The sequence below is a fragment of the Otolemur garnettii genome, unplaced genomic scaffold (genome assembly GCF_000181295.1).
Source record: "Otolemur garnettii isolate 467f Iridium unplaced genomic scaffold, OtoGar3 scaffold00031, whole genome shotgun sequence".
Lineage (NCBI taxonomy): Eukaryota > Metazoa > Chordata > Mammalia > Primates > Galagidae > Otolemur > Otolemur garnettii.
The window spans coordinates 4,488,860-4,513,900 of record NW_003852426.1 but is presented as its reverse complement, the minus strand read 5'-3'; the positions used below and the strand labels follow the sequence as shown (position 1 = coordinate 4,513,900).

The 25,041-nt window shown below is 50.8% G+C and overlaps 1 protein-coding gene across 1 annotated transcript; it reads left to right on the top strand.

The window, feature by feature from the left end:
- Positions 1-11,728: 11,728 nt before the first annotated feature.
- IP6K3 (inositol hexakisphosphate kinase 3) lies at positions 11,729-23,491 on the top strand. Its single transcript, XM_003789104.1, has 5 exons — positions 11,729-11,927; positions 18,068-18,266; positions 19,451-19,629; positions 20,768-20,943; positions 23,024-23,491. Exons 1-5 carry the CDS (start codon positions 11,729-11,731, stop codon positions 23,489-23,491), a joined length of 1,221 nt encoding a protein of 406 aa, XP_003789152.1.
- The last annotated feature ends 1,550 nt before the right edge of the window (positions 23,492-25,041 follow it).

The following is a 25,041-nucleotide window of genomic DNA, read 5'->3' as shown; positions in this document are numbered from 1 at the left end:
GGGTACCAAGTGGACCATGCTGGAGCACGAGGGCCAGGAGGCCTGGTTTCTAGTCCTGCCTCAATGCTGCACCAACATGTCTGGGGGCCAGGAGGTAGAGAAGGAAATCCTGGATGATGAGTCGGGGAGAGACTGTACCAGACCTGCGGCAAGCAGGGCCTGAGGGGGCAGGCTGAGAGGAAGCCCAGGGAGGGCAGGGAAGGTACCCAGTGCATCAGGGAACTTGGGCCAGAAGTCCATGGTCATTCAGACCTGCAGCCTGTCCCTTGAGGAATGCTCCTTTCCCTCAACCAGCCATGTCCACAGCCACCACACTTGTGCAGCCTGACTCCTCCATTCTTAGGAACTCGCCCACACTTTCCCAGCCCACTGCCCCTCCCCACCAGGCCAGGACCCACCTGGAGGACAGCCACTGTCTGCCTGTGAGTTCCAAACACAAACCTGAGAAAAGTCTGGGCATACAGCACTTTAGCTCCCCTGCAAAGGGATGGACTGACTGCCCTTAGTCTGACCAACTATGGGCTGACTGCACATCCCACAGACACAGCTTGGGGCAAACTGCAGTCAGATTGTTGGGGATGGGGATGGGTAGCGTTAGGGAGACAAAGGGAGGGAAGATCATGACTCCCATACCAGACTTACCCCTTTCCCTTTGAATCAAAAATACTTAAGGGCCTTGGGGTAATGGGCTCTTGATGCCCAGGGCAGACTCTCCCTGCCTTCAGATGGCTCTTTCCATTGCTCCCCCCTTTTCTTTCCTCCTCTTCCCCTCTGGCCCTGCCCCAGAGCAGCAGAATATCCAGCTGACAGCTGACATACCAGCCTCTGCCAGTCCTTCCCCAGAGGGTCAGGTGACCTTTCCCTCTTCCTCAGGCCACTGGCAGCCCCACCCTCCTGAGCAGACCTCCGCACCCAGGGCTCTGGTAGACAGAGAGCGCACCCCACTGCGACAGGCCTCTGCCTGATGCTGTAGCCAGTGGGTGCTGAGAGACTAGATCCCTTTCTGGTGGACTTTTCCCTTCTACACACTCCTGAAGACCCCCCCACACACACCAGAAGGAGGCCCTGGTGAGTGCTGCCTGGGGACTGGAGGGAAGGGCAAGGATGGGCTTGCTGAGCCTCTGATGGTGCCTGAGTGAGGGGAGAGAGGGTCTCATGGCCACAGGGTCTGTTCATACCACAGGGGTCTCACTTCTGTCCAGGGCTGACTTGGAGTCCACCCTATGGAGGTGCTAGTGACCCCATGTGGGGCTGTACGTCTGTGTGTATGGTGGAGCTATGGTGGGGTGTTCAGACAGTTTAGTAAAACGGGAGTTTTGGCATTTGTTTCTCTTCCATCTCTCCCCTTCTCCTAGGGTAATTCCAACCCTTTCTGTTGTAGGGTGTCCCCAAATCCTCTAACTTTGTCCTTTGCATAGACAGGGAAGCCTGGGACTGAAGATGAATCTGGGGATTGGGGGCAGGTGCTAGAAAGCTGGAGCCAACAATTCCCACTCCACACTGGGTTAACTCTTAGCAGAGGCAAGTGTCCAGGAAACACAGGCACCACCCCTTGGGCCCCAGGAACGGCATGTCCTATGCCAGCAAGACAGGACACCCTACTCCCAGATAGGTGATGTCAGCATGTCTACTCAGTGGCCTGAGGTCTGGGGCCTAGGACAGGGTGGTCAGGGTAGACCACAGGATGGGGGACCATGGGTATCAGAGGTGTGTCACCACTACATGGTGGCCCCTGCTGCCCTGAGCAATGACAGTCTTGGTGGCCCCACTTCCCTATGGCTCCTCAGGATTCCTGGGCACCTTAAAACCATCCCTGCCAGGCCCCTTCCCCAGAGATACAGATCCCATACAGTGGGACACAGACCTTTATGTTTTTTAAAAACTACTGGTTTATTTATTTTTCTATGTAACTGTATTTCAGGTTAATATGAGGGTACAAGCAACCAGGTCAAAATATTTGATTTTTTTAGGTAGAGTTCTTCTTGTGGTTATGTCCCACACACAAAAGGTGTGCCGCCCCACCACCCCGTGCCCATTCAGTGAGAGCACCCAACCCTTCCCCTTCCTGCATTACCCCTCCCCCAAACTTGAATTGAAATGAATTTTTCTCCTATTTGGGCATGCATTGGATCACCTACTGGCTTCATATTAGTATTGAGTACATCGGATATTTGCTTTTCCATTATTGTGATACTTTACTGAGAAGAATGTGTTTCAAATCCATCCAGTACTGGTTGGTTTTTAAACCTTTTTATTATGAAAAACTTCAAGGCATACAAGGAAAAAACATACATGGAATAATACCATGAACACTTGCATATCCTGCACCTGGATTTCAATAGTTGTTTGAGGTTTGCCATATTTGCTTCATTAAGTACGCTAAGTCTCAAGTATTTTGAAGTAATTTATGGACATCAAAGTATCCCCTTTCCCCCATCACAACTCAGTAGGTTCTTACCAACCCCAACATCGCTACCCCACTGACAAAGGAACAATTCCCAGGAGTAGTCTGTGTCCTCACTTCCCCAATTGTCCCTGAATGTCTTCTAATGCTTTGTTAGATGAGGATCCAATCGAGATGCACTGGAGGGAGGGCTCAGTGAGTAATCCCAAAACTCTGGGAGGCTGAGGCAGGAGGATCCTTGAGCTCAGGAGTTCAAGACCAGCCTGAGCAAAGTGAGACCCTGTCTCTACTAAAAATAGAAAAATTAGCCAGGCATGGTAGTGCACACCTGTAATCTCAGCTACTTAGGAGGCCGAGGGAGGAGGATTGCTTGAACCCAGGAATTTAAGGTTGTGTGAGCTAGGCTGATACCCCAGCACTCTAGCCTGGGCAACAGAGCAAGACAGTCTCAATAAAAAGATGCATTTGGTCAGGGTATCTCTTAAATCCCTTTCATTCTGGAAGAATCTGTGCTGACACCCCTACCCCACCATATTGACTTGCTGAACTGAAGACCCACTTGTCCCCTAGGCTGGTAAGGACAAGACTTGGTCAGACAGTGCTCAGTGCAGACAGGGAAATGAGGCCAGAGAGGAGGGGACAGGGGGTCTGGGATGGAACCAGGTCTCCTGGCCCCTCCTGTGCCCTTCCCTGAATCCTTGCCCCACTGTTCTTTCCTAGAGGACTGGACAACACCTCTTCCACTAAGGGCCTGTGGCCTCTGGTGCCCTCCTAGTAGTTTCACCCTGGTGCACCTCAGGGCCCCCAGGATGCTGTAGGCCAGGCTGGGCCCCACTCATGGCTAATAAAATCCCCTCCTCTCCTGCTCTGAGCAGGGCATGGAATCAGTCTTTCCCAGTTGGAAACCCATATAGTTGTTATCTTGTTCCCCATGGCCACAGGGAACAGCAATAAACTTTATGAGCACTGGGCCACTTGGGCAAGGAAAGCCTCCAGGCTGGGGAAGGTGAAAATTGGGAGCAGGAATATGGGGACTGCTGGAAAGGTCTCTGGGGGTCAGTGCGCTGTCCCCTGGGCTTTGCTACATACTAGTTACTCCTCCTTGCCCAGGAGCTGGGACACCCAGCTGGCAGCTGAAAAGGGTGAGGGGTTGGGGCTACCCCAGGGCTGGGTAGGAGGCACTGATGTTGTGGAGATTATTTGAGACCAAGTTCTGTCCTGTTCAGATGTGCTCTCAGGCACTGCCCCCACCTCTTCCTCAGCCCCAGACCCAGGCCAAGGGGGAGGGGGAGGCACAAGAGGAAAGAGAATGTGGCCGGGAAAGTCCAACTTTGATGATGCAAGCTTTTCAAAACCACCTGCCTGGCAGAGGCAGGAGAACTTCAGCTGCCATCTAGGCTCTCCAGGGACAGCTCTGGGCAAATTCTCAGCAGATCCACGTAGATTCTGGGAATGTGTCACCTAGTTGCTGGGTGAGGGGTGGGGGCTGACTTTAGTTTCCCAGCAGAGTTTGTCTCTCTGTGGCATCACTGGCCCCAATATGTGTGCTGCTGCCCTCTGCCGGGCAAAGGCCTTGTTTGCACTCTCCCCAGAGAGGTACACGCCTCAGAATGGACTGAGGCAGCTGTGTGGTGAGAAGAACCATACCACGCACCCACACACAGGCACTCCCATTCACACACCAACGCACAAACATACACACAGGCTCCACCCCATTATTGTGCTTTGACCGTAAAAAGTTGTTCCTTCTTGCAACCATAAAATTTCCCAGCTAACCACTGGCAGTACCTTAGTCTCTGGCTCATAGGCCTCTTGCACAAGATGGGGTGGTTGATCGCACTGCTTGGAGAAAGCAGCAGGTGTGGGGCGGGGTGTCAGGGGTTGGGAAACATGTAGGTAGGTCTGGCTGTTTAGCAATATCCAAGATCCTGCGTGCAGTTTCATGCGAGGGAGGCATGCCTAGGAGGGGCAGCTGGAGCAGCCCCTAACCAGGCCTGAGGACCTGCCGTGCTGGCCAGAAGTCAGGGTCTATTGGCGGTGAGAAGGAGAAGCCCTCGCAGCCTCTCCCCACCCCACACAGCCCTCTGGTGGTGCAGCTTCTTGAGTCATCTTCCTCCCGTGTTTCTCCCGCCTGACAGCAAGATCAGAACATTGCTGGTGCTGCTAAGTACATTTGTCAGTGGCTGAAGGGCTTCTAAACTAATAATCGCTGTATTAAAATCGCATTTGGTCCTCAAGCTGGAGAAACATTGGGAGATTTTAAATGTTAAGAAAAAAGAAGGGGAAAAAAATCCCCTCTCAAAGGATAAAATCAGCCCCGAAATAAGTTTCTGTGACTGGGGAATATGAAATATTGCTCTCTGGTTCTGGAAATCAAGCCTTCCCTGGGAAACAGATGCTCTCCAAAGCCACATATTTGAGCTACAGCTAGGACAGTGATGTGTGAAGTCTCCCAGAATTCAGTATTGATCCCAATGAGCCAGAGAGCCTCGCAGACAGAGAGCGCACCGTCCTGCAGCCCTTGAGTCATTTTTAGAATAGATTTTAAGCTCCATTTTCCCCCCCTGGAAAATAAGCTTGTGGCTTCCCAGCCTGGATGACCCCAGAAGATGCACGGCCCTCAGCCATGTGAGAAAGTCCGCATTTCTCCTGCCCATTACTACCTAAGCAGTTTTAAATGGTTTTCAGGTCCTCTCATGTCTAATAGATTAAAAAATGCTCCCTTGGGCACTGCAAAGACATTGAATGGTACTTGTACAAAACCTCTGGCTCCAAGAGGCCTGTGAAATGTACGTTAGAGCTTCAGAGGTGAGAGGGCAGGCCATAAGCCATGCTGTTTTTGAATTGTGCAGCCTGCTGCATTCAATATTGCAGTCTTCTTTTGCTACAAGCTGTTTCTTAATTATCTTCTCTCCAGAAGGTCCTCTCCCCACTACCTAAGATTTATTAGGATGTAGTCCTGAGGGCTCCAGCACCTTGGTAATCTCAAGGGACCACCTCCTACCTAGGCAGAGCTGGGGCCTAGGCCTGCATCTCCTCTGCCTGGAGAGGCTGAGGCCCCTCTCTAGCCCCCTCTGCTGTCAGCACCCCTGTGCTAAAGCACCACCCAGCTGGTGACACTGGGCAGGGCTGCATAGCACCCCTGTGTCCTCCTCCTCCACACAACTCTCCCTTCCCATCACCACCTCCTGCCTTGTCCTTGCCCTCCCCTATTGCTCCTGTACATACACACCTCAACGCAGGCCCTCCCCAGGCTCCCCAAGGCTCTCTCTCCTCCTGACCCTCTCTGCACCTCTCAGGCCACCTCTATCTCAGCTAGAGCAGTAGCTCTCCTAACCTTTGCAACTAGGACTCACTTTTCCACATCATTTTTCCCCTAGTAGTTCCCATGCAATACTCATTATACTTCTGTTGATTGAGAAAACAGATGATGACAAAAACTACTAGGAATTCAATAATGCCTTTAAATGAATTTGTATTTTGATAATTACCAACATATTTACATACATGTGAGAAATTATCATCCTTCTGGTCTACAGATAATGCTTGTGGTGGTATGGATCTGGATAAGGCCTTGACAGGCAGGGTGCTGTAAATCTGCACAAGCACCTTAGAGAACGCTGGCACCGCAGCATGCTGCCCCAGGGCATGGGACTGTCACTGCCTAGCCAGGTGCAACTCCTGCAAGGCTCCCATCCTGATGCAGGTCACTGAGGCATAAGCATAGAGAGGGCCTAGGATAGGACCCTGGCCCTAAGAGCCTGACCCAGGTCTCAGGACTCTCAGGTCACAGCCACTCCCCATCCAAGGGGGGCTGCACACGGGCAGAATGGGCATGGACTTTAGTATAAAGTCCAGATAAATCCCAGCGCTGGAGCTCACTAGCTCTGGACCTGGGAAAGCTTTGCAACTTTTCTTACTCTCAGTATCTCCATCTGAAAATTCTCTTGAAAAACAGAGGTATGATTATAAAGTCAGTGTGGTCCAGAGTTGATGCTTAATAGGAGTGGCTATTACATAGGATACATTTGTGCAGTGAAATATTTGAGTGCCTGGCTCAAGTGAAGTTGCTTTCAACGTAAGAGCTCCACACCGGGCATCTGGCTGTAAGCAGTGTTCAGGCAGGATGAACTCAGCTGTGATTGTGCTATATAACAAGCCACCCTCAAATCTCAGTGGCTAAATAGAGTAAGGATAGATTCTCTGCCATGCTATATATCCAGATGTACAATCACTCAGGGACCCAGGCTGGCAGGGGCCCCATCTCTTCTAAGATCACCATGGCCAGGGAAGAGAATGTAAGGAACTGCTCTTAATGCTTTCCCCAGAAGCAGCACATGCCACTGCCCTCCACATTGTGTTGGCCAAAGAAATCATGTGGCCACACTCACCTGAAGGTAAGCTGCAATCATACCACATCTCTACCAGGAAACCCAGAATATCTGTGAACAGCCCTGACAATGGCCACAGTCAGCCAGTTTGTTTCCAGATATAAGAAGCTGACAGGCTTTTCTAATACAGAATCCATGACTAATTTATTCCGGATTTGAACCCTTACAAGTCTGATTTGTGGTTCGTCTCCCATCTTCCCTAACATGGGAGTGGCAAGTTCTAAAAGAGATGCATCTTCTGTAATTTTTAATGAATTCAGATTTAGCATGTGGATAGAGGTTACACATGCAAAGGCTCTCTGCAAGTAAAATGTGCCAACTGCTGGTGACAAGTTATGATGCCCTCATCCACCTCGGCTTGATAGGTGGCATCTGTCATTGTGTCTGGCATCGATGAGGTCTTCGGGTCTTAGAATCACTGGTATTGTCATCTGTCCCCACTCTGTAAGCCAACTATACTCAAGACCCTGCTGTCGGTGACCCTCCTTTCAGACTAGGGAATATCTGGCAGCCCAGCGGCAGGCAGGCTGTCACTCAGGCCCTGGGGGGCTACAGAGCAAGGTTTGTACTGACACAGACAGCCCAGGGCCTCGTTTAACAACCAGCCCATGGCCATGCCCCATCAGCAGAAATTAGCCCTGGAGTCTCCTGGAGTGAGGCCCAGAGTTATTTTATTCAGGATATGACCCAAAGACAGGGCAGGAGAACACAGGGACCTGGGGCCATCTGTCCACTTCCTGGCAGAGTAGGGTGGGCAGATTTCAAGCTAAGCTCTTCCGGCTAGGGGCACCTCACCCCCTTCTCTTCCTCTCTTCTTTCTTCCTCCACTTCCTCCCTCCTAGGGATGAGTGCTAGGGGCAAGAGCCTGGGCTGTGCAACTGTGGGAAGAGGCATGGGCTGGAGAGAGGGACATTTACCCTCCTTCAAAGCACTAAATGGAGACCAGGGCAGTCAGCAGTGTGCTGGGGGGCAGGAGCTCTGATCTTAGGCAGGCACCGTATCTGCCTTCCTAGCATCCAGGCTGACAACGGGAGTCAGTTCTGAGAGTAATCCACACAGTGACCAACCCCAGGTGGTGGAACTGCTCATAAAGAGAACTCAACAAAGGAGTCCTGTGCATCTTGTCTCCTGAGCATCATGCAAGTAAAATGTGCCAACTGCTGGTGACAAGTTATGATGCCCTCATCCACCTCGGCTTGATAGGTGGCATCTGTCATTGTGTCTGGCATTGATGAGGTCTTCAGGTCTTAGAATCACTGGTACTGTCAAAGCTATGGCAGTGGGCAGCAAACCAAGACTCAGAGCGGTTGCCCAGCTCATCCCGAAGACCTTAGCAAGGTGCTGGGAATGCCTGGAGCTCACCCTAGCCCTCGACTTTTCACACCCGGGTACAGGAAGAATGGGAAAAATGGGACTCTTCTCTGGTTCCCTCCCACAGAGCTGGAGGGAGAGACAGACAGAAAACCTCAATCTTCCTTCAGAATCTGAGGTCAGCATCAGTGCCCAGGGGAAGCCACAGATCACCTCCTCCGCATAGTAGCAAAGCCCACCCTGCCCTGCTCCTGCCAGCACTCGAGGGGCTGAAGCCACTTCTCCTGCCCTTTTACACCAACCTGTGTCAGAAATGCAGGCCACACAGCACAGAATCAGGAGGCTCTTTGACATCACCTAATCTATACCCCCAGGTGACCCTTGAGAAAGGGCCTCAGTTTCCCCAGCTGTCATGTCTGCCATTTTTTTAAGTAAAGGCTGGCTGCCCAGCATACACCAGTCACTGCTAACCCACCACAGGCCAGTGCAGGAGAGTCTGTATCACCATGCCAGGGCTGTGCTGGAGGCTCAGGAGTCCTCCTGGCTTACTTGGTGCTCTGTTAGAAGGAGCAGCCAGTGATCCCAAGAACACCTGACTTCAGAGGTGGGAGAAGATCACAAGGTTGCAACAAAAACCAATTTAGTGCTGCGAATGACAGTGCCAGGCCTCGCTGGCATCCCCAGCCAGAAAGCCCTTGATCCCAGGAGTTGGAGGTTGCAGTGAGCTATGATGATGACACTGCAGTCTACTTAGGGCAACAGAATTAGACCCTATGTCAAAAATAAATAAAATAAAATAGATAAAAAATAATCTTTGGCCTCTCCTCAACATTGCAGGTGAGCATAGTCTGGGGTTATCATGCCTGGATTCAAATCCCTCTTTTCCCCTCACTAGCTGAGTACATACAGGAAAGTTATTTAATTTCTCTGTGCTTCAGTTTCCTCATCTGTCGGATGAGGTTGGTAACTATCTCATAGGGTATTTATAAGGCTTAAATGTCTTATTCCATACAAAGCACCAAGAGCATGGCTTGGCATATGACAAATGCTAGGTATGTGCTACCACCTATAGCCATTATCTCCTCACCACGCCGCCACTGTCCACATCCTTGGAGCTCCTTGGAGAGACGGGTGGTAGAAAGAGCAGGGCATTGGATTGCCAGTGAGTAGCACACAACCCTGCTGGGATGTGCTGGCAGAACTAGGCTGGCATTGGCAAGGCCAGGCCTGGTTAGTGCTGGCCTAGGCCCTGGGGAGACAAGTGTGAAAAACGGAGCCAAGCCTCCTTCCGGGAGTTGCTATAAGTGAATTTTGCAGAGTAGCTGTCCCTCTGGTTACCAGAAGTGCCTCTGCCTGGGGACAGGTCAACTGTAAAGGCTGGCATGCAAGTGAACTCAGTGAGATGACAGGGTCAGCTGCCTTGATCTTCTCTGCCCTCTTCCTTCTTGCCTTCTCTAAATTTGCACATACAATTGGGTTTGCCAAGCAACTGGGATACCTTTTCCCAAAACAAAAGGGTTATCAAACTGAGGGTATCAGCTCATCTGTGGGCTGATTTCCCTCCAAGTTTAGATGCCTCCCTCCAGCTTCTTTTCTCAGATCCTAGAACAGGCTCCCAGGTGGGGCTCAGTTCTGCACTGCCTAATAGCAGGCTGCAGTCTCAGGCCAGCCCCTTCACCATCAGGCCTAAGTCCTCCCAACCCAACCCCTCACCCCAGTAACCCCAATCTGTCCAGTCACCCTCCAGCCTTGCAGCTGGCCTCAGAAGCCTCACTTTCCATCCTGCAAGGAGATACACATGCCCATAACCCTCATTCCATCTCTTTCCTAAGGGAGGTTTTTGCCTGTCCGGCATGCCAAAAAGCTGATGCAAGAGAGGTGCTTTTTGGGGAGTGAACAGATGAGGCTGAGGCATTCAAGGCCATGGTGAACAGGAGGCCTGGGCTGCTGGCAGGAGCCTCTCTGAGCCAAGGGCCTGAACAAATTGATGGGCACCACTGTGCATGGATCTGACCAGCCATGCCTGCAGGCTGGACTGAAGGTCAATTAGAGGGTTAATCATGCCCAGCCTGGTCACATCCGTGACCAGGAGTCCAGCAGAGGAAAAGAGTATTAATAACTCAGTGATGACGGGCACCACTGTGGGAATGTCCTCTCAGGACAAATACAGCAAGGAGAGCCTCCCCTCAGAGTGTCTCCTTGGTGCTCTCTTGAGACTAAGTCAGGATGCCATTAGGAGCTGTGTTTTCAGCCCAGAGTTTCAGCATTTGCCTGAGATCTAGAAGCCGACCCTATATAGAGGGGCAGGAGGTGGAGGGTACCAGGCCCAGAGAAGAGGAGACCCTGGGCATACTTCCTGCTCTGCTCCCGGACAAGGCATCACAAGCCTCAGTTTCCTCATTTGCAAAGTGACCTGCCTTTCCTACAACCCAGAGCTGTTAGGAAAATAGGACCACTATGGTAATAACACTAGAAATAATAATGGCAGACCAGTTATTGAACACTTTGCTCTGGGCACTGGGCTAACCTTTCCATGGGCCTTATCCCAATTCTGTGCCTAACTCCATGAGGTATCATTATTATCCTCTTCTACAGAAGGGGAAACTGAGGCCCAGAGAAGGCCTCAGTAACTTGTCAAAGGTCACACAGCAATTATGTGGTGGAGCCATGATGCAAATTGTTGGTGTGTAGCCATAATATATAATAATGAAGCACCCCTGCAGCCCTGCAAGTGAGCCCCTGTGAGACAGCAAGCACCCAACAGCAGGGGATCTGTCCACTCCTTGTTGAGCCTGGGATCAATGTTTCCAAAGGAAGGGCGGCACCTGTGGCTCAGTGGGTAGGGTGCCGGCCCCATATACTGAGGGTGGCGGGTTTGAGCCCTCAGTTTGGCCCGGCAAAACTGCAACAAAAAATAGTTGGGTATTGTGGTGGGAGCCTGTAGTCCAGGTTACCAGTTCTTAGTAGGCTGAGGCAAGAGAATCACCTAAGCCCAGGGGTTGGAGTTTGCTATGAGCTATGACGTCACAGCACTCTTCCGAGGGCAAAAAAATGAGACTCTGTCTCAAAAAAAAAAAAAAAGTTCCCAAAGGAAAGAAGGTCACGTGACAAGAGAAGTTAAGACAGTCTCCACCCTCTGGAAGCTTACAGTTGTGCTTTTTGACTTTTTAAAAATGTTTTAACATTTAAATTTAAAAGATACAAAATGATATTTAAAGTCTCCTTTGCACCCCTGCTGCATGGAGGCAACCACTGTTACCATTTTCTCCTAACAAATTATTCCAGAAGTGACCGGTGCATATTTATAGTCTTGTTTAAGCTCCCTGAAAGGAGCCTGCTCTGGGTGCAGGCTGGAGTCCATGGGGGCCCTTCTGAGCACTACCCCCCTGCACACCACCCCCCACCTCCTCATAATTTCCACCTTCCTCCTCTGCTTTCCAGAGGCCCCGCTGAGAGTCCACACCCAGGAAGGCAACTGTGCCATGACAGCAATAAAGGCCAAGAAAGAGAAACTTGAGGACCACTGACAGCTCGAATTCTGTCTAGGAGCTGCTGCTGCTAGCCTCTACCTCACGCCCTCCTCACACAGATTTCCCAGGTGACCTGCTCCCTGTGTGGAATCATGGTTGTACAGAACAGCACAGACTCCAAGGACACCAGGGTGGGTGTGCAGCTGGAGCCCTTCCTGCACCAGGTCGGGGGACACATGAGCGTGATGAAATATGACGAGCACACCATATGCAAGCCCCTCGTCTCCCGAGAGCAGAGGTTCTACGAATCCCTGCCACTGGCTATGAAGCGCTTCACCCCACAGTACAAAGGTGAGAGTTGGGTAGCCAGGCCACGGCTGGGTGCTGCCACACTGGGCCCAGGCCAGTCCACACGCAGCCCACGTCCTGGTGGGTGTGCAGCAGTGTTGCCATGGATACGTGCCCCTCTCCACAGAGCTGTCCTAGTTTCTCTAAACTCTTCGTGCCTCCAGGTCTAGAGTTTGATGCCATTCAGCTTCCCTGCACATTGGCTCACCACACTAGTCTTCAAGGAATTGGGAATGAAATAAGACAAAATCCTGGTCCCACCTGGCCCTGAGGTGGCAGTCTGGGCTGTGCCTTGAGGGTGTCATGACTAGAAACACAGGACAGGCTCCTTAAATCTCACTTTTGAGGCCTAGACAAGAAGCAGGAGTCCGGGACCTGGGACAGGGCATGGAGAAGTTGGGACACAGCTTTTTTAAAGAAACTAGAATTCCCGCCTTCATCTAGGAAGAGGCAAAGCCAGGGCAATGGGCTGCTGCCTGGGTGTGGCTGGGGAAACTTCTGCACCAGGCCAGTGTGTGGTTCTGGATCTGAGCACAAGGTGGTGTGTGGGGAGGGGAAGCCCTGTGGGGAGCAATTGTCTGTGGCCAAGTGGCCTAGGGCTGGCTGTTTTGTCCATACTCACTTTTGGTGGAATGAGTACTCAGAAAAAAGACCTCTATAGAGCAGTTAGGATTGCACCACTGCAAGCTCTGCTCTCTCATCTGCAGAGAAGGTAATAACATCCCACTAAGTCAGTTAAATATCTACTCATGTTTCAATGATCATGATAACTGGGGAGGAGGGGAATTATCCACACTGGTGATTTTCAAAGTATGATCAGGGTAAACCAACTTTATCAGAATCAAGGAGGGAGGGTGCACATGCCCATGGGCAGACTCCCAGGCCCTATTCCAGACCTGGAAGTCAGAACCTCTGAAGCCCTGGTGTGAGAGCAGTAATCCGTATTTAACCAGGTCCAGACTGAGAACCACTGGTGGGGGAGCCAGGCCTTGAGCTCTGGGCCCTGCTTCTGAGCACTGTTTTACACATGCTTGGACATCAGGCCAGCTCAAAGGACCTCCTGAGAGCTGAAGACAAGCTGATCATCATCACACATAGAGACAGGGTAGGACAGGCCAAGAGCCGCCTGTGCAGGCCTCTTTTTTGGGCCCTCAGGCTGATTGCCTGGCTGGTTGTGGGTCATTGCCCATCTTGTCAGAGGGCCTACTGGAATTAAATGACTGTTCCTTCGCAACTGAACTCAGCCCAGCAAAAGGGTGTCAGGACAGTGCGTGGGGAGGCCTTCTGCCAGCAGCATTTCACGCTTGTTCCACATGGCTCTGGAGCTGAGCAGACTGCCAGGGCAGCGAGGGCAAAGCAGGAGAGGGAAAGAGGCTAGCCTGGTCTTTAGGAGCTCACCCTGGTCCCCTCCTTTGCTCCTGTCTGTGCTTGGTCAAGCCTCTGACAAGGGTAGGAGTCACATCGCACTGTCACCCCCCTTGGGGCTCTGCTAAGTCAGCAAATTAATTGGAACCAAGTTGTCATAGCTAAATGAATCATCAGCTTCAGCATCTGCCTTTGGGGAGTCACACAGGAGCCAGTGTTTCTAAATTGGGGAAGTACCTGGGCCAGGTGACACCCCCTGGTTGAGACCACACACACTCCCTGGAAGGGCTGGACAACACCCCACATGAAGCTTTGAAGAAGTAGAAATGCTGACTCACTCTGATCAGAACACAGATCACACAGTGCCACTGTCCAGGTACCAACTAACCGAATACACACGCTTAAGGGGACAACAGCAAAAGGCCCAGACCGGGATTCTCATGTTCTCAGATCCCTGGGCAGAGCCAGGAAGACACGACGCTGAGGTCAGGTTGTAGATGGGAAGGATCCCTGGAAAGGACCTCAGGTTGTTCAGGCTGCTTGTTTGTCCAATCAGAAAGCAGCATCAGCTAACCCTGGGTGTGTGCTCTGTGCCACGACCCTAAGTGGCTTCTATGTACTCATTCTCATAATCTTTACAACATGCTGAGGTAGCTGCCTTTATTATTCTTGTGTCATAGATGAAGAAACTAAGGTACAGAGAGGTTACCTGGCTTGCCTGAGGCCACACAGCAGTGAGAGGCAGAGCCAGGACTGGAAGTTCCCAAGTGTGGGCTCTGGCCACACAGGCCTGCTCCACCGAGCTACACTGTTCCTGAAAGGGTGGTCTCAGGCTATCAGTGCTCAGGGGGTCATCTAGCCCAAAGAGGAAGGGGACATGACTTGTTTAGGGTCACTGAGCTAATGACCTTGGGTCAGGGGGACTCAAATCCCACAAGGCCGCCACAGGAGCCTCCATTTTTCTCCCTGGTAGGAACAGCCCCTCCAAGAGAGGGGCCACATCTGAAGTGGCCACCGCCGGCCACTGAACACACCCTCTCCCTTCTCACTGCCCTTTACCATGATGGCTTCAGGTATGTTGGGAAGGGATGTCATTCCAAGGACAGACTCCTTGTGCCAGAAGCTTGGCCTGGACTTTTGCTGGGCTCCTTAGGCACAAAAGCACGTAGGGGCTGCATCCCTCTGCCTCCCAGTCTGACCATCAGCTGTGGGCAAATGAGGACATACTCTCAGGTCCAGTTAGTTAACGGTCGAGCCGATTCATATTACAGACAGTGGTGAGTTAATGCTCTCATAAGCTTAAAAATAAATACGTGATAGAACATTCACTGAGGCTCAGGAAGCCGAACCAAATTGCTCAGATGCTCTGGGCATGCCAATTGTGGCAGTAAGCACTCTGTCTGCCCAGCTGGCACGGCCTCTGGTTGAGGTATGTGGGCAGGGCCGGAGAGCAGCCAGAGGGGGACTCTAGCTGGGCCTTGCACTCTCCTACTCAGGGCAGGCCCTCCAACACCTAATCCCCATGGACACACAGGGCAAGCAGGAGGCCAGGCTGGAGCTCATATGGCTCTTGATTCAAAGAGCAATTCAAAGAGTCTGGATTCTACTGACATGCTGCTGTGTCAAGGGCAGCAACCTGAGACTGTTTGCAAGGGGGTTGTCTGCTCTGGGTCATATCTCGCAGGTCCCAGGCTTTGAAGGGAAGGGCTGAGCTGAGCCTTGGGGACAGAGGGTGTGAGAGATAGAGAGGGAGGGAAAGTGAGACAGGGCTGGAGACAGACACAGTCGTCAGAGGCATGCAGAGAAACAGAGCAAGAGTGAGAGAGAGAGAGGACGCAGAGGCTGGCCGTGTAGTTCTGACAATATGAGAAATGGAAATGACTTTGGATTTTATTGGTTTTAGGTTATTTGCACCTCTGCTCTCCTCCATTCACATTCTGATCTCCTCCAGCACAGAACTGATGAGATCAGACAAGAGCTGGAGTCTGGAGAGTGGGTGGAGGTCATGATTCTTGTCCCTCTGGGGGCCTCCTGGGCCCAGGGCTTCCAGGCCTGTGGTTTCTAGCAGGCCTGCCATCATACCCTCACGAGTGGAAAGGCCAGCAGCTGCTGGATGGCTCAAACTTCACGAGACCCGAGAGGGCCTTGCCCTGGCTAACACACCTTTCTGTGCTCACTAGCAGCTGGGAGCTCCTGAACTCCCAAGGGACTGGAAGGGTGGCCAGCCAGCTCTCTCCCTTTCTCTCATGAGGACAGATGGGCTATGGGGCCTGGCGCTGGTTTAAGGAAGGCCAATTCTCCTCCCCAGAACAAGCACTATGCCATTCCTTCCCCAAAGACACAGGGCCAGAGATAGAAACCCCATGTCCTTGCGGCCCTCGGTGCTGATGGCCCCTCCTGAGTGAGGATCATGGCCTCTCTGTTTTCTCCCACAGACAGAATGAGCAAAGCAAATGTGACTGGGGACACAGCAGGAGTGTTCCTCATGGATACATGGGGTAAACACTGTGTGATACCTGACCCTCCAGAGACAGTCCCCGGCTGTGTGTAACAGCTTGTCCCTTCTTCCATACCCACGTCTAGGATGGCCTCTCAGAGCTCCACCCTGTTCTAACCTGTGACCTTGTTTGGGCAGGTTATTCGATCTCCCTGAGTCCCAGAGCCTACCGTCAGTGGCCTTACAGGTGCACTGTGACTTGGAACAAGGAAAAGTAGCCAGCATAGTGCCCCACATGGGGGTGGGAAGACAAGGCACTAGAGAGCTGTGACCACCCCAGGCCATGTGGGCCAAGCTGAGGGGGTGATGTCACCAGCAAGCCTGGAGGTCACAGAGAAATTCCTTCCCCACCTGCTGTCAGACCCTGTTCTCCAGAGGGACAGCTACAGTGGGCTTGGCCTAGGGATGAATGCTGGTGCCAGGGAAATGGTAAAATGCCAGGTTTGGGTACAATGTTATCATTACCATCATGATTGCTTCAGAGGACACAGGAACGTGGGATGGGGCAAGGAAAAGTGGAGTTTTTTTAGGAGCTGGTGAGAACTAAATGTCACTCGCAGGCTGTAAAATTAGGGCACTGGGAATCTGAGATGACAGGACTGGCCCAGGGAGACCGCTGAGCTAGGCACAGATGATTCTGGAGGGCAACTTGCTGAACTATAGAGCAGCCCTGAAAATGAGTGTCTGCCTCGACCAGCCCAGGAGGAGACACAGGCAGGGAGATAGCTGCCTTTATAGCCTGCTCAGTGGAAATTACCATTTACTCTGAGAAGGTGACCAAGTGGCTAGGAGAGGAAATATGTACCTTGGAGGACATAAACATGCAGCCCACCCTTGCTCAGTCAAGGCCTCTGCAGAAGACAGATGGTATGCTCTATTAATGAAGAGACTCTTAAGAGGAACTATCTGCAGAAGTGCAGGCAGGATTCAGGAAACAACCAGAGCTGAGGGTGCCAGGGACTAGTAACACTGGAGAGCTGTGACCACCCCAAGCCATGAGGGCCAAGCTGAGGGGGTGGTGTCACCAGCAAGCATGGAGGCCACAGAGGAACACAGCAGATATGGCTGCAGGCCAGCCTGCCTGAAGCGGGGCAAAGCCAGACCTTCCTCCTTCCACTCTCCGGCTCCTGTCAGTGCACCCCACCCCAATGGCTGAAGCCACTGGGGAGCCCATTGGTATATTCCACAGGCCAGACCTTCAGGCACAAAGCGGGGCAGAGCAGGGTGACAGTGGATTAATGCTTGGGGGGAGAGGGGACCAGGGGAGGAGGCATGAACAAAAACCACCCATGTGGCCATCTCTTGGGCCACCACCCGGGAGCAAGGGAGGCTGGGTATCATCTGGATGCCACACCTGGTAGAGAAAGGCTTAGGCTCTGCCACCCTAGCAGGAATCTAAAGGGTGACCACAGAGCTGTTAATGGGACACAGCTAATTACCCAGCCTGGCCAATGCTTTGGAGGAGGAGGAGAACACCCATTTGCACTCTTGTTAAAGGGTTTCCTAGTAGCCTCTACTTTCAGATCCAGTTGCGTTTGTGCCTTGATTACAAACACCAATCATAGGAGGCACCATAGTTGGAGAAATCTCACAAGTCTCCTATTTTGCCAAAGAACATGTTCCAACTAGTGACCTTCATGTGCCCATATATCTGACCAGAGGATGAGGACGAGCACCAGCGTGAAAGGCAAAAAGACGAGGGAGGGTGAAGGAAGGGGCAACACAGAGTCCTGCCCCAGAATGCCTCTGAGGGAGGCTTCCTGGAACAGAGTGGTCAAATAGAGATAAAGGGAAGGGAAAGGAAGGATGGGGAGGAGGCAGAGGGTAAGGGGGAGAAGTGGGATGGGCCCCAACTTCCCTCACTGCCACTCCCAGGTGGGAGGATCAGCTCTGATGCCCCCCAAGTTGGGCACAGTTGGGTGGCTGTGGTGTGACTGGGAAGGTGTGACCACTGAGAGGAACTAGAATTCAATAACCACAGTGCAGGTCTGGCTTTGCTTAAAGCCTGAAGGAGCACAGAAGTGGGATAAAGCAGAGGATGTGCCGAGATAGCCCAAGGCTATTTTCTGAAGGTTTCCAGGCTCTGGACTCATTCTGGAATAGGATCAAGTGCAGGTAAAACCAGGTCAGTTCCATAGCTCTTTATTGAGTGAGGAGTTAGGGAAGGGAGAGGTTGACCCATGCCATTCAACTGAATTCCCAAGGCTGTCACCCACTGGCATGTGTCCGCTTAGAGGCCCATCTCACTTGGTTTCTCTTCCCTTCCCTGTATGTTCTGCAGGAACTGTCACAGTGCACCTCTGGAAAGATAGCCAGGGCCATCTCAGCCTGGTGGCCAACCCACTGAAGGAGAATCAGGAGCCCTTCAAGGTCTCCACAGAGTCGGCGGCGGTGGCCATCTGGCAGACACTCCAGCAGACCACCAGTGGTAGTGGCAGCACCTGTGTCCTCGCCCAGCTGGCATGCTCACCCAAGGAGAGGTGAGGGCTACCACACAGGATGACACCTGGCACTGCTCCCACCCATGCCCAAGGCCAACCCTCCCCATTAGGGCTGGTTCAAAGAAAATGAGAAATTCAGAGGAAGGCTCTGTCTAGAATAACCAGTGTGACCAAAGAAAGGAATGGATTTCCTTTTATGCCACTTCTAGAAAGAGGATTACGGTGCGTTTTATCTCAGAAGCTGATGCACAAGCAGAGTTCTATACAGGGTAGATATTTGGTACATATTTGTTTAATTAAATACCTGTTTCACTGAGACCATCAAGTGTCTCTGAGGGAGAAGTGTGCAGAGCAGAAACCCTAGAATAGCTTATGTAAAGGAATAGTGTGGCTAATTGCTCTCAAAAAACATCTCTTTCCTTAACAGTTGGGGCGCAATGAGGAGGGAGGGAAGTCCGTGCAGCTCACAGCATCCCGGAGGTCCTTGGAGAAGGCTCCAAAACCTCTGACAATGTCATCTGACCTTTCTTGGATAAAAAAGGTCCCTAGAGATTCTTAAAACATTTAAGGAAAACAAAAGGGAGCTAATACAATGAAAATACCTCCCCTCCCTAAGGAGTGCGGTGGATCTAATTAAGCCTCTTGGCTCGGCATCAGGAAGCAGGGCACACTATCTCCATTTCACAGATGGGGAAGCCAAGATGATGCAGAGAAGGCAGGAGAAAGGGGGTGTATCAGGGTTCTGGGGCTCCCCAGCCCACCTTCACCCCTCTCCCTGTAGCATTTTGAGGTCTTGAGGAGGTAGCGACCTGCCAGAATATTAGAGTCTCAGCCAGCCTTGTGATTGTGAATGGGGTTTTTCTGCCATTCCATGTCACCTCAACAGGAAGATGACTAATAATCCAGATCACTCACAAGTGAATTGAAATCACCTCAGCCCTTTGATGGGGTGACACATTCTAATGAGTTATTCTGGGGTTTAGAGAACCCTGAAAGGGCTGCAGTGTGGTGTGGTCTGATCCCAGGGACCGGAGTTGGAGAGGGAGGGCACTTCAGGACCCACAGTGTCTTCCAGTACCCTGGTGAGAGCTGCCAGGGGGAGCAGCTGGGGACAGCCCTGTCAGAGCCCATCCCAGAGAGCCCCAGTCAGTCACAGCCACAGGCACCCTCCCCAGACCTGCGGCCCTCACTCCCTGACCGTCATGTGCTCCTGCCAGCCACAGCCCAATGAAGGTACCCCTGAGGCCCCAGTCCCACCCCAACACTCAAGTCTCCTTGTTGGTGGACGAAGATGTTAACGGGAACCAGGTGGAAAAGAAGAGCTTTAACCCATGGGGCCTGCACTGCCACCAGGCCCACCTGACCCGCCTGTCCTCCGAGTTCCCCGAGAACAAGCGGCACCGTATCCTTGCCCACCCTCCCCAAAACATGTAGTCCCAAGGCAAGGACAGAGAGACAGAGAGATATATGGGAGTGTGTGGGGGGGGGGTGGAGGAGGGAAGCAGATAGGCACACAGCCAGGGAGGGGTGGGCAGGGAGGGCCAGACACATATGAGACACAGCCCTCAAACCTGGGACTGAGAAGAAATCAGATCCTGCCAAAAGAAAGCCCAGAGAGAGGGTGGTGCCTATGGCTCAAACGAGGAGGGCACCAGCTCCACATGCTGGAGGTGGTGGGTTCAAACCCAGCCCCTTCCAAAACTGAAAAAAAAAAAAAAAAAGAAAACTCAGAAAGCTTGGGGAAGTCAGACTGAGGATTGAGTCAAACACAGTGACCCTGCCACCTGGGCAGTAAGGAGGAGATGGGACGAGGGTCGAGGGAGGGTCGAGGGAGGGTCGAGGGTCGCTGTTGTCAGACAGGAATGATTATGCCACATTAGGTAGGAGCAGCAGGGAGCTCAGAGGGCTAGATGGATCCCCAGCCCCAACCTCCCATCTGTCCTGCCAAATTCCTCCCAGAAGCCACTTCCATGGGGTAGTATCCCAGGGATGGACTCTGAGAGGAAGTGGGCTCCCTTCCTCCACAGGCTGCCAGAGAGCAAATTTAGGTTTGAAATGTCCCTTTGCCACTGTGCTGCTGGTTTCACAGTATTTACTAAGACACATCTGCAAGCCTAATCCCTAAGCAGCTTTTGCAGGATAATTACTCCACTGAAATTAATATTCCTGCAACTCATCTCCAAAGCTAACATCAATCCACTTCTCCCAAAAGGTATTGGTTCATTCAGTGACTGGAGGTTTGGCCTTACAATTTTCTGCCATAAAACGTAAATTGGACCTGGCCTGCCAGGGATTTCACGCCTGCATTTAAATTTCAACCTCAGAGCACATGGGAAAAGAAAAAACTCACACACTCATCAACTCCCCCTAAATAAATGAACTTATTAAAGCAGCCTCCAAAGCTAATACCTTGAATTCTTACTAGCAAGGACAAGCTTGTCCTGTAACAAAGGAATGGGAGTGAAGGAGGGATCCCTGAATAGGGAATTTCTGGGCAGCTTCCAGGGGTGCTATCAGCTTTCTTGACTCAATATGACTAGGATTCCTGTTGCTGGAAAACGTAGTGTCACAGTACACGCATCCCTGTGTCCTGGACCTGAAGATGGGGACCCGGCAGCACGGGGATGACGCGTCTGAGGAGAAGAAGGCCCGCCACATGAAGAAGTGTGCACAAAGTACCTCGGCCCGCCTGGGCGTGCGCATCTGCGGCATGCAGGTAGGTCACCGAGGGCCCCCCACAGGGGCAATGTCTTGGTGTGTTCACTGCAGCATGAGGTCTCCCACCCAGATGCCACTGTCCCTAAAGAGCCCTTCACTTTGGGGGAAAACAGAGGAGGAGCCAGGAACCAGTCTGTCAGCAGAGAAGTGCCTTTCTTGGTCTATGGCATACTGGGTTCTTTCAAGAACACCTTCAGGATAGCACTGGAGGGGCTGGAGAAGAGCCAAGGGAAAGAGTTCCTCGGTGCATCTGGGCTTCCTGCATCCTCATTCTCTTAAATGATAAAGCTGAATCCTCTCCTCAGATTCTGTATGGCAGTCTGCTCTTTGAATTCTTATTAGCCATTTCCTGTTTTTTCTTTTAGATAGGGTCTTGCTGTGTTGCCTGGGCTAGAGGAGTGCAGTGGTGTCATCACAGCTTACTGCAACCTAGGCTCAAGCCATCCTCCCACCTCACCCTCCCGAGTAGCTGGGACTAAAGGTGTACACCAAAATGCCCAGCTAATTTTTTATATTTTGTAGAGCTCAGGTCTTGCTATGTTGTTCAAGCTGATCCCAAACTCCTGGCCTCCCAAACTGCTAGGATTACAGGCATGAGCCACTGTACCTGGCCCATTTCCTCTTCTTAATCCACTTTTTCTACTTCTTTTTGTTACCTGTTTTAATTAACAAAATGGGAAAGTCATAACCTGCTAATCCATGCAAAGGAATAGTTATTTTCTTATTGCTCATACTCCACACCTCATTTTTGCTGCTCTGATATAGTTTATGGCAGGGGCTGCAGGAAAACAGGAGGAAATAAACTTTCTCCATTCATTCCCTCTTATAGTCCGTCTACTCAAAGCAAAACCAGACACCTTTTTGATGGTAAATGTTATAGCTTTCCTTAATTGAAACTGCCACCCCTTGAAGCTGGAAGTTAAGTCTATAAATTTGTTGTATAGATGTCCCTCGGAAAGCTTGGAATGCAGTCCTCAAGAGAATAGAGTATGATGATTTGTGGTGTAAATGGAATCTCTCTCTGGACCTCAAATCTTCTGAAATTGATCTGATTTATTTAGAAAGTGATGCCTGTCATGTATTTACGATGGCTAATTTAGCAGCCAATCTTCAGCTCCCCCAAAGCAACACAAATTCTATCATTTCTTTCTGATTTTTTTCAACACTGGTTTTCTGTAAACATATCATGTACTCTGAAGGCAGGAGAGACCAGAGAAACTGTCTTGGCCAGGTATGGGCAGCCCTTCCAGGTGTGCCAGGCAGAGGGGTGCCAAGTCCCCCTCTGGCCATGCCTCCACTGGCCTTGGTTCAGCTTCTGCTGCTGCCCGTGCCATCTGAATGAAATGGGGGTGGCTGTCACCATGCCCCCATCAGTATCTCTCTTCCATCTGCTCCCTTCTGGTGGCCAAGACATGATAGGGGAGGGGAGGGGAGATAGTGCCAAGGAGAGGAGCCACCAGCCCCACAGAGCTGCTATGAACCACCCTCCTCTGTCCAGGCTCCCCTCAGCTGCACTGGCTACTCTGTCCACATCAGACATAGTCTGTCTTTTTATCTTCAAACAATTCACCTCACTCCACCTCAAGAGCCAGTACTATTTCCTTGGAATCTGCAGAGAAAGGACTTTATAAACTTTGTTGGGAAAATATAATCTAATTGGCTTCCCAAGGCCATTGGCCGTGATTTCAGATTCCTACTAAAGCTTTCTAGCTTGGGCTGCTAATATTTGAGTTGAAGAGGGCCAGAAGCCAGGGCTTAAATCATGATTTGGACGTTGACATTGGAAATTCACAAGCAAGGAGATTCAAACATTTTCCTCGTAGGAAAATCACCTCTGTAGGATGAAGGATCTTTAGTCCTAGGATTACTGTCAAGATCTGCACAGAGAGCATTTTAAAGTGTAAATGCTGCACTTGTGCTTAACGGAGGGTCATCTCCTACTCATGTCAGTCACCCTGCACTACATTTCTTAGACATCATTCCTGGGTCATCCTAGCTTGTGACACTGCAACCATACCACATGCAACTTTTTTTAAGTTTGTAATTTTTCATATTTCATTTTTTCTTTTTAATATAAGGTTTATCAAACGGATAAGAAGCACTTTCTCTGCAAAGATAAGTACTATGGAAGAAAACTCTCAGTGGAGGGGTTCAGACAAGCCCTCTATCAGTTCCTGCATGATGGAACCCGCCTCCGCGTGGAGCTCCTGGGGCCCATCCTGAGCCAGCTGCAGGCCCTCCTCTCCGTCATAAGGAGCCAGAGTTCATACCGGTTCTATTCCAGCTCTCTCCTCATCATCTATGAAGGGCAGGAGCCATCAGAAAGAACCTCAGGCAGCCTGCATCCCCAGGAGGCTCCCCAGGTGACCCACAGCAGCTCTCCCAGGGGTCTCGCCAAGGTGGACATCCGCATGATTGACTTTGCTCACACAACATACAAGGGCTCCTGGAATGAGCACACCACCTATGATGGACCAGACTCTGGCTACATTTTTGGCCTTGAAAACCTCATCAGGATCCTGCAAGATATCCACGAGGGACAATGAAACTTCTTGTGTTTATCTGGAGTTTTCTGGGCTACAGATCTCAAAAAGGGACCTATTGGTAACTAGGATAGTCTAAACACCCTTATATGTCTTTGTAATAGTCATATCTACCCTCAAAAGCCATCCCACACATGGCAGGCTGGCTATATTACAGCTGTTAACAAAATCAGCGCTGGCATCCTGCTCTAATGCTGACCCTCACAGATCAGACAGTGTGGATAAAGTGGCACCAGTTTGGAGTACATTGGAGGGGGCAGCATGGCAGTGAGATTCTGAGTATCTGCATCTGAAAATGCTCTTTTGTTGTCATGCTGCACTACTTGCAAGCGGTGAGGGGAAAAAACCTTACTTGAAGTAGCCTTGAAGAGTGAGTTCATAAGTTCATGGTTTTTCTCCTTGTATGTGCTGCCTGCTCCAAGGGCAGACAGAGCCTCTTATCTTCCTAAGAGGAGTTCTAAATTGGGCAGGACGAAGTGGAACAGATTTGCCCCACCTCACCTTCCTATACCCAGGTTCTAAGTGGACAAGGACAAGCCCAGGCATGAGCACAGGCAAAGCAAGACCCCAGGTCCTCCATGTGTGCCTACAGAGATGAGGGTCTCTTTACAGACTTCTGAATACCTATTGATAGTGATGATTCTACCACATTCTGACCATGAAATGCAGCTTCCAGTGGGGTTGGGATGCATGTGAGGAGAAGCCACTGATATTAAACTACACTCTTCGCTTTCTATTATTTTGGGGGTGGGTGAGGAGGGTCAGAAGAAGCTGGAGGACTGAGGAAACTAGGGGCGATGTTTACAAGACTGGTGGACAAGCGTAAATATGGAGTAAGAACAAACAGTGCTGATTAATTCCTTCTTCTGCAGTATGGAAACCTATTACAATGCCCTTGAGTCAAGCACTGAGATACGTTACCCAATTAGGGAAATAAATTTGTTAATAAAATTGCTGAGGTCACCAGTGATTGTTGGTGTGCCTTATTACCCTTTCCATTTGTTTATTCTGATCACACTGTATAGCAGTTCCAATTTATAAGTGACTAGAGTACACAACAAGAACAGTTCACCAATTTCCTATAATCCTTCAGGGAACTCGGGTGGAAACGGTGGCTTATAAAACATTTGCATGTATCTGCAAGGCAGGAACCAGACCTGAGAAGTAAGTGGTCTTTTCATCTGAACCTCATACAATGTAAAAGTATTTTTGGATTCCCATGGATAATTACCATCAACTTTCCAAAGTCCACACTAAAAGAAGGAAAAGATGATCTGGATAATAAAAAACTTTTGTTTATTTTGAAATATGCTACGTAGACTTCAAAGTAGGTTAATTTCCCAAATTATGTTTGGCTGAGGCAATGATGTAATTAATTTACATGCTTTGTGCCCATGGTAGGAGAGTTGAGTCAAGGCATGTGGAGGGCAAAAGGGAGTCAGCCAAAAACTACATATTTTGCTAAGGACAAAACAGAGCCCTAAATGCTGCTTTTTCTGGGCTACTTCCTTGCTTGAGAATCTGGAATCACAACAATCAAGTCCCAAGCTCCC

Excerpts from the sequence above, each read along its gene's own strand:
- IP6K3 (XM_003789104.1), top strand. The coding sequence starts at position 11,729 with ATGGTTGTACAGAACAGCACAGACTCCAAGGACACCAGGGTGGGTGTG. Across the intron at positions 11,928-18,067 it reads CTTCACCCCACAGTACAAAG|GAACTGTCACAGTGCACCTC; the intron begins GTGAGAGTTGGG and ends TATGTTCTGCAG. Across the intron at positions 20,944-23,023 it reads TGCGCATCTGCGGCATGCAG|GTTTATCAAACGGATAAGAA; the intron begins GTAGGTCACCGA and ends TTTTAATATAAG.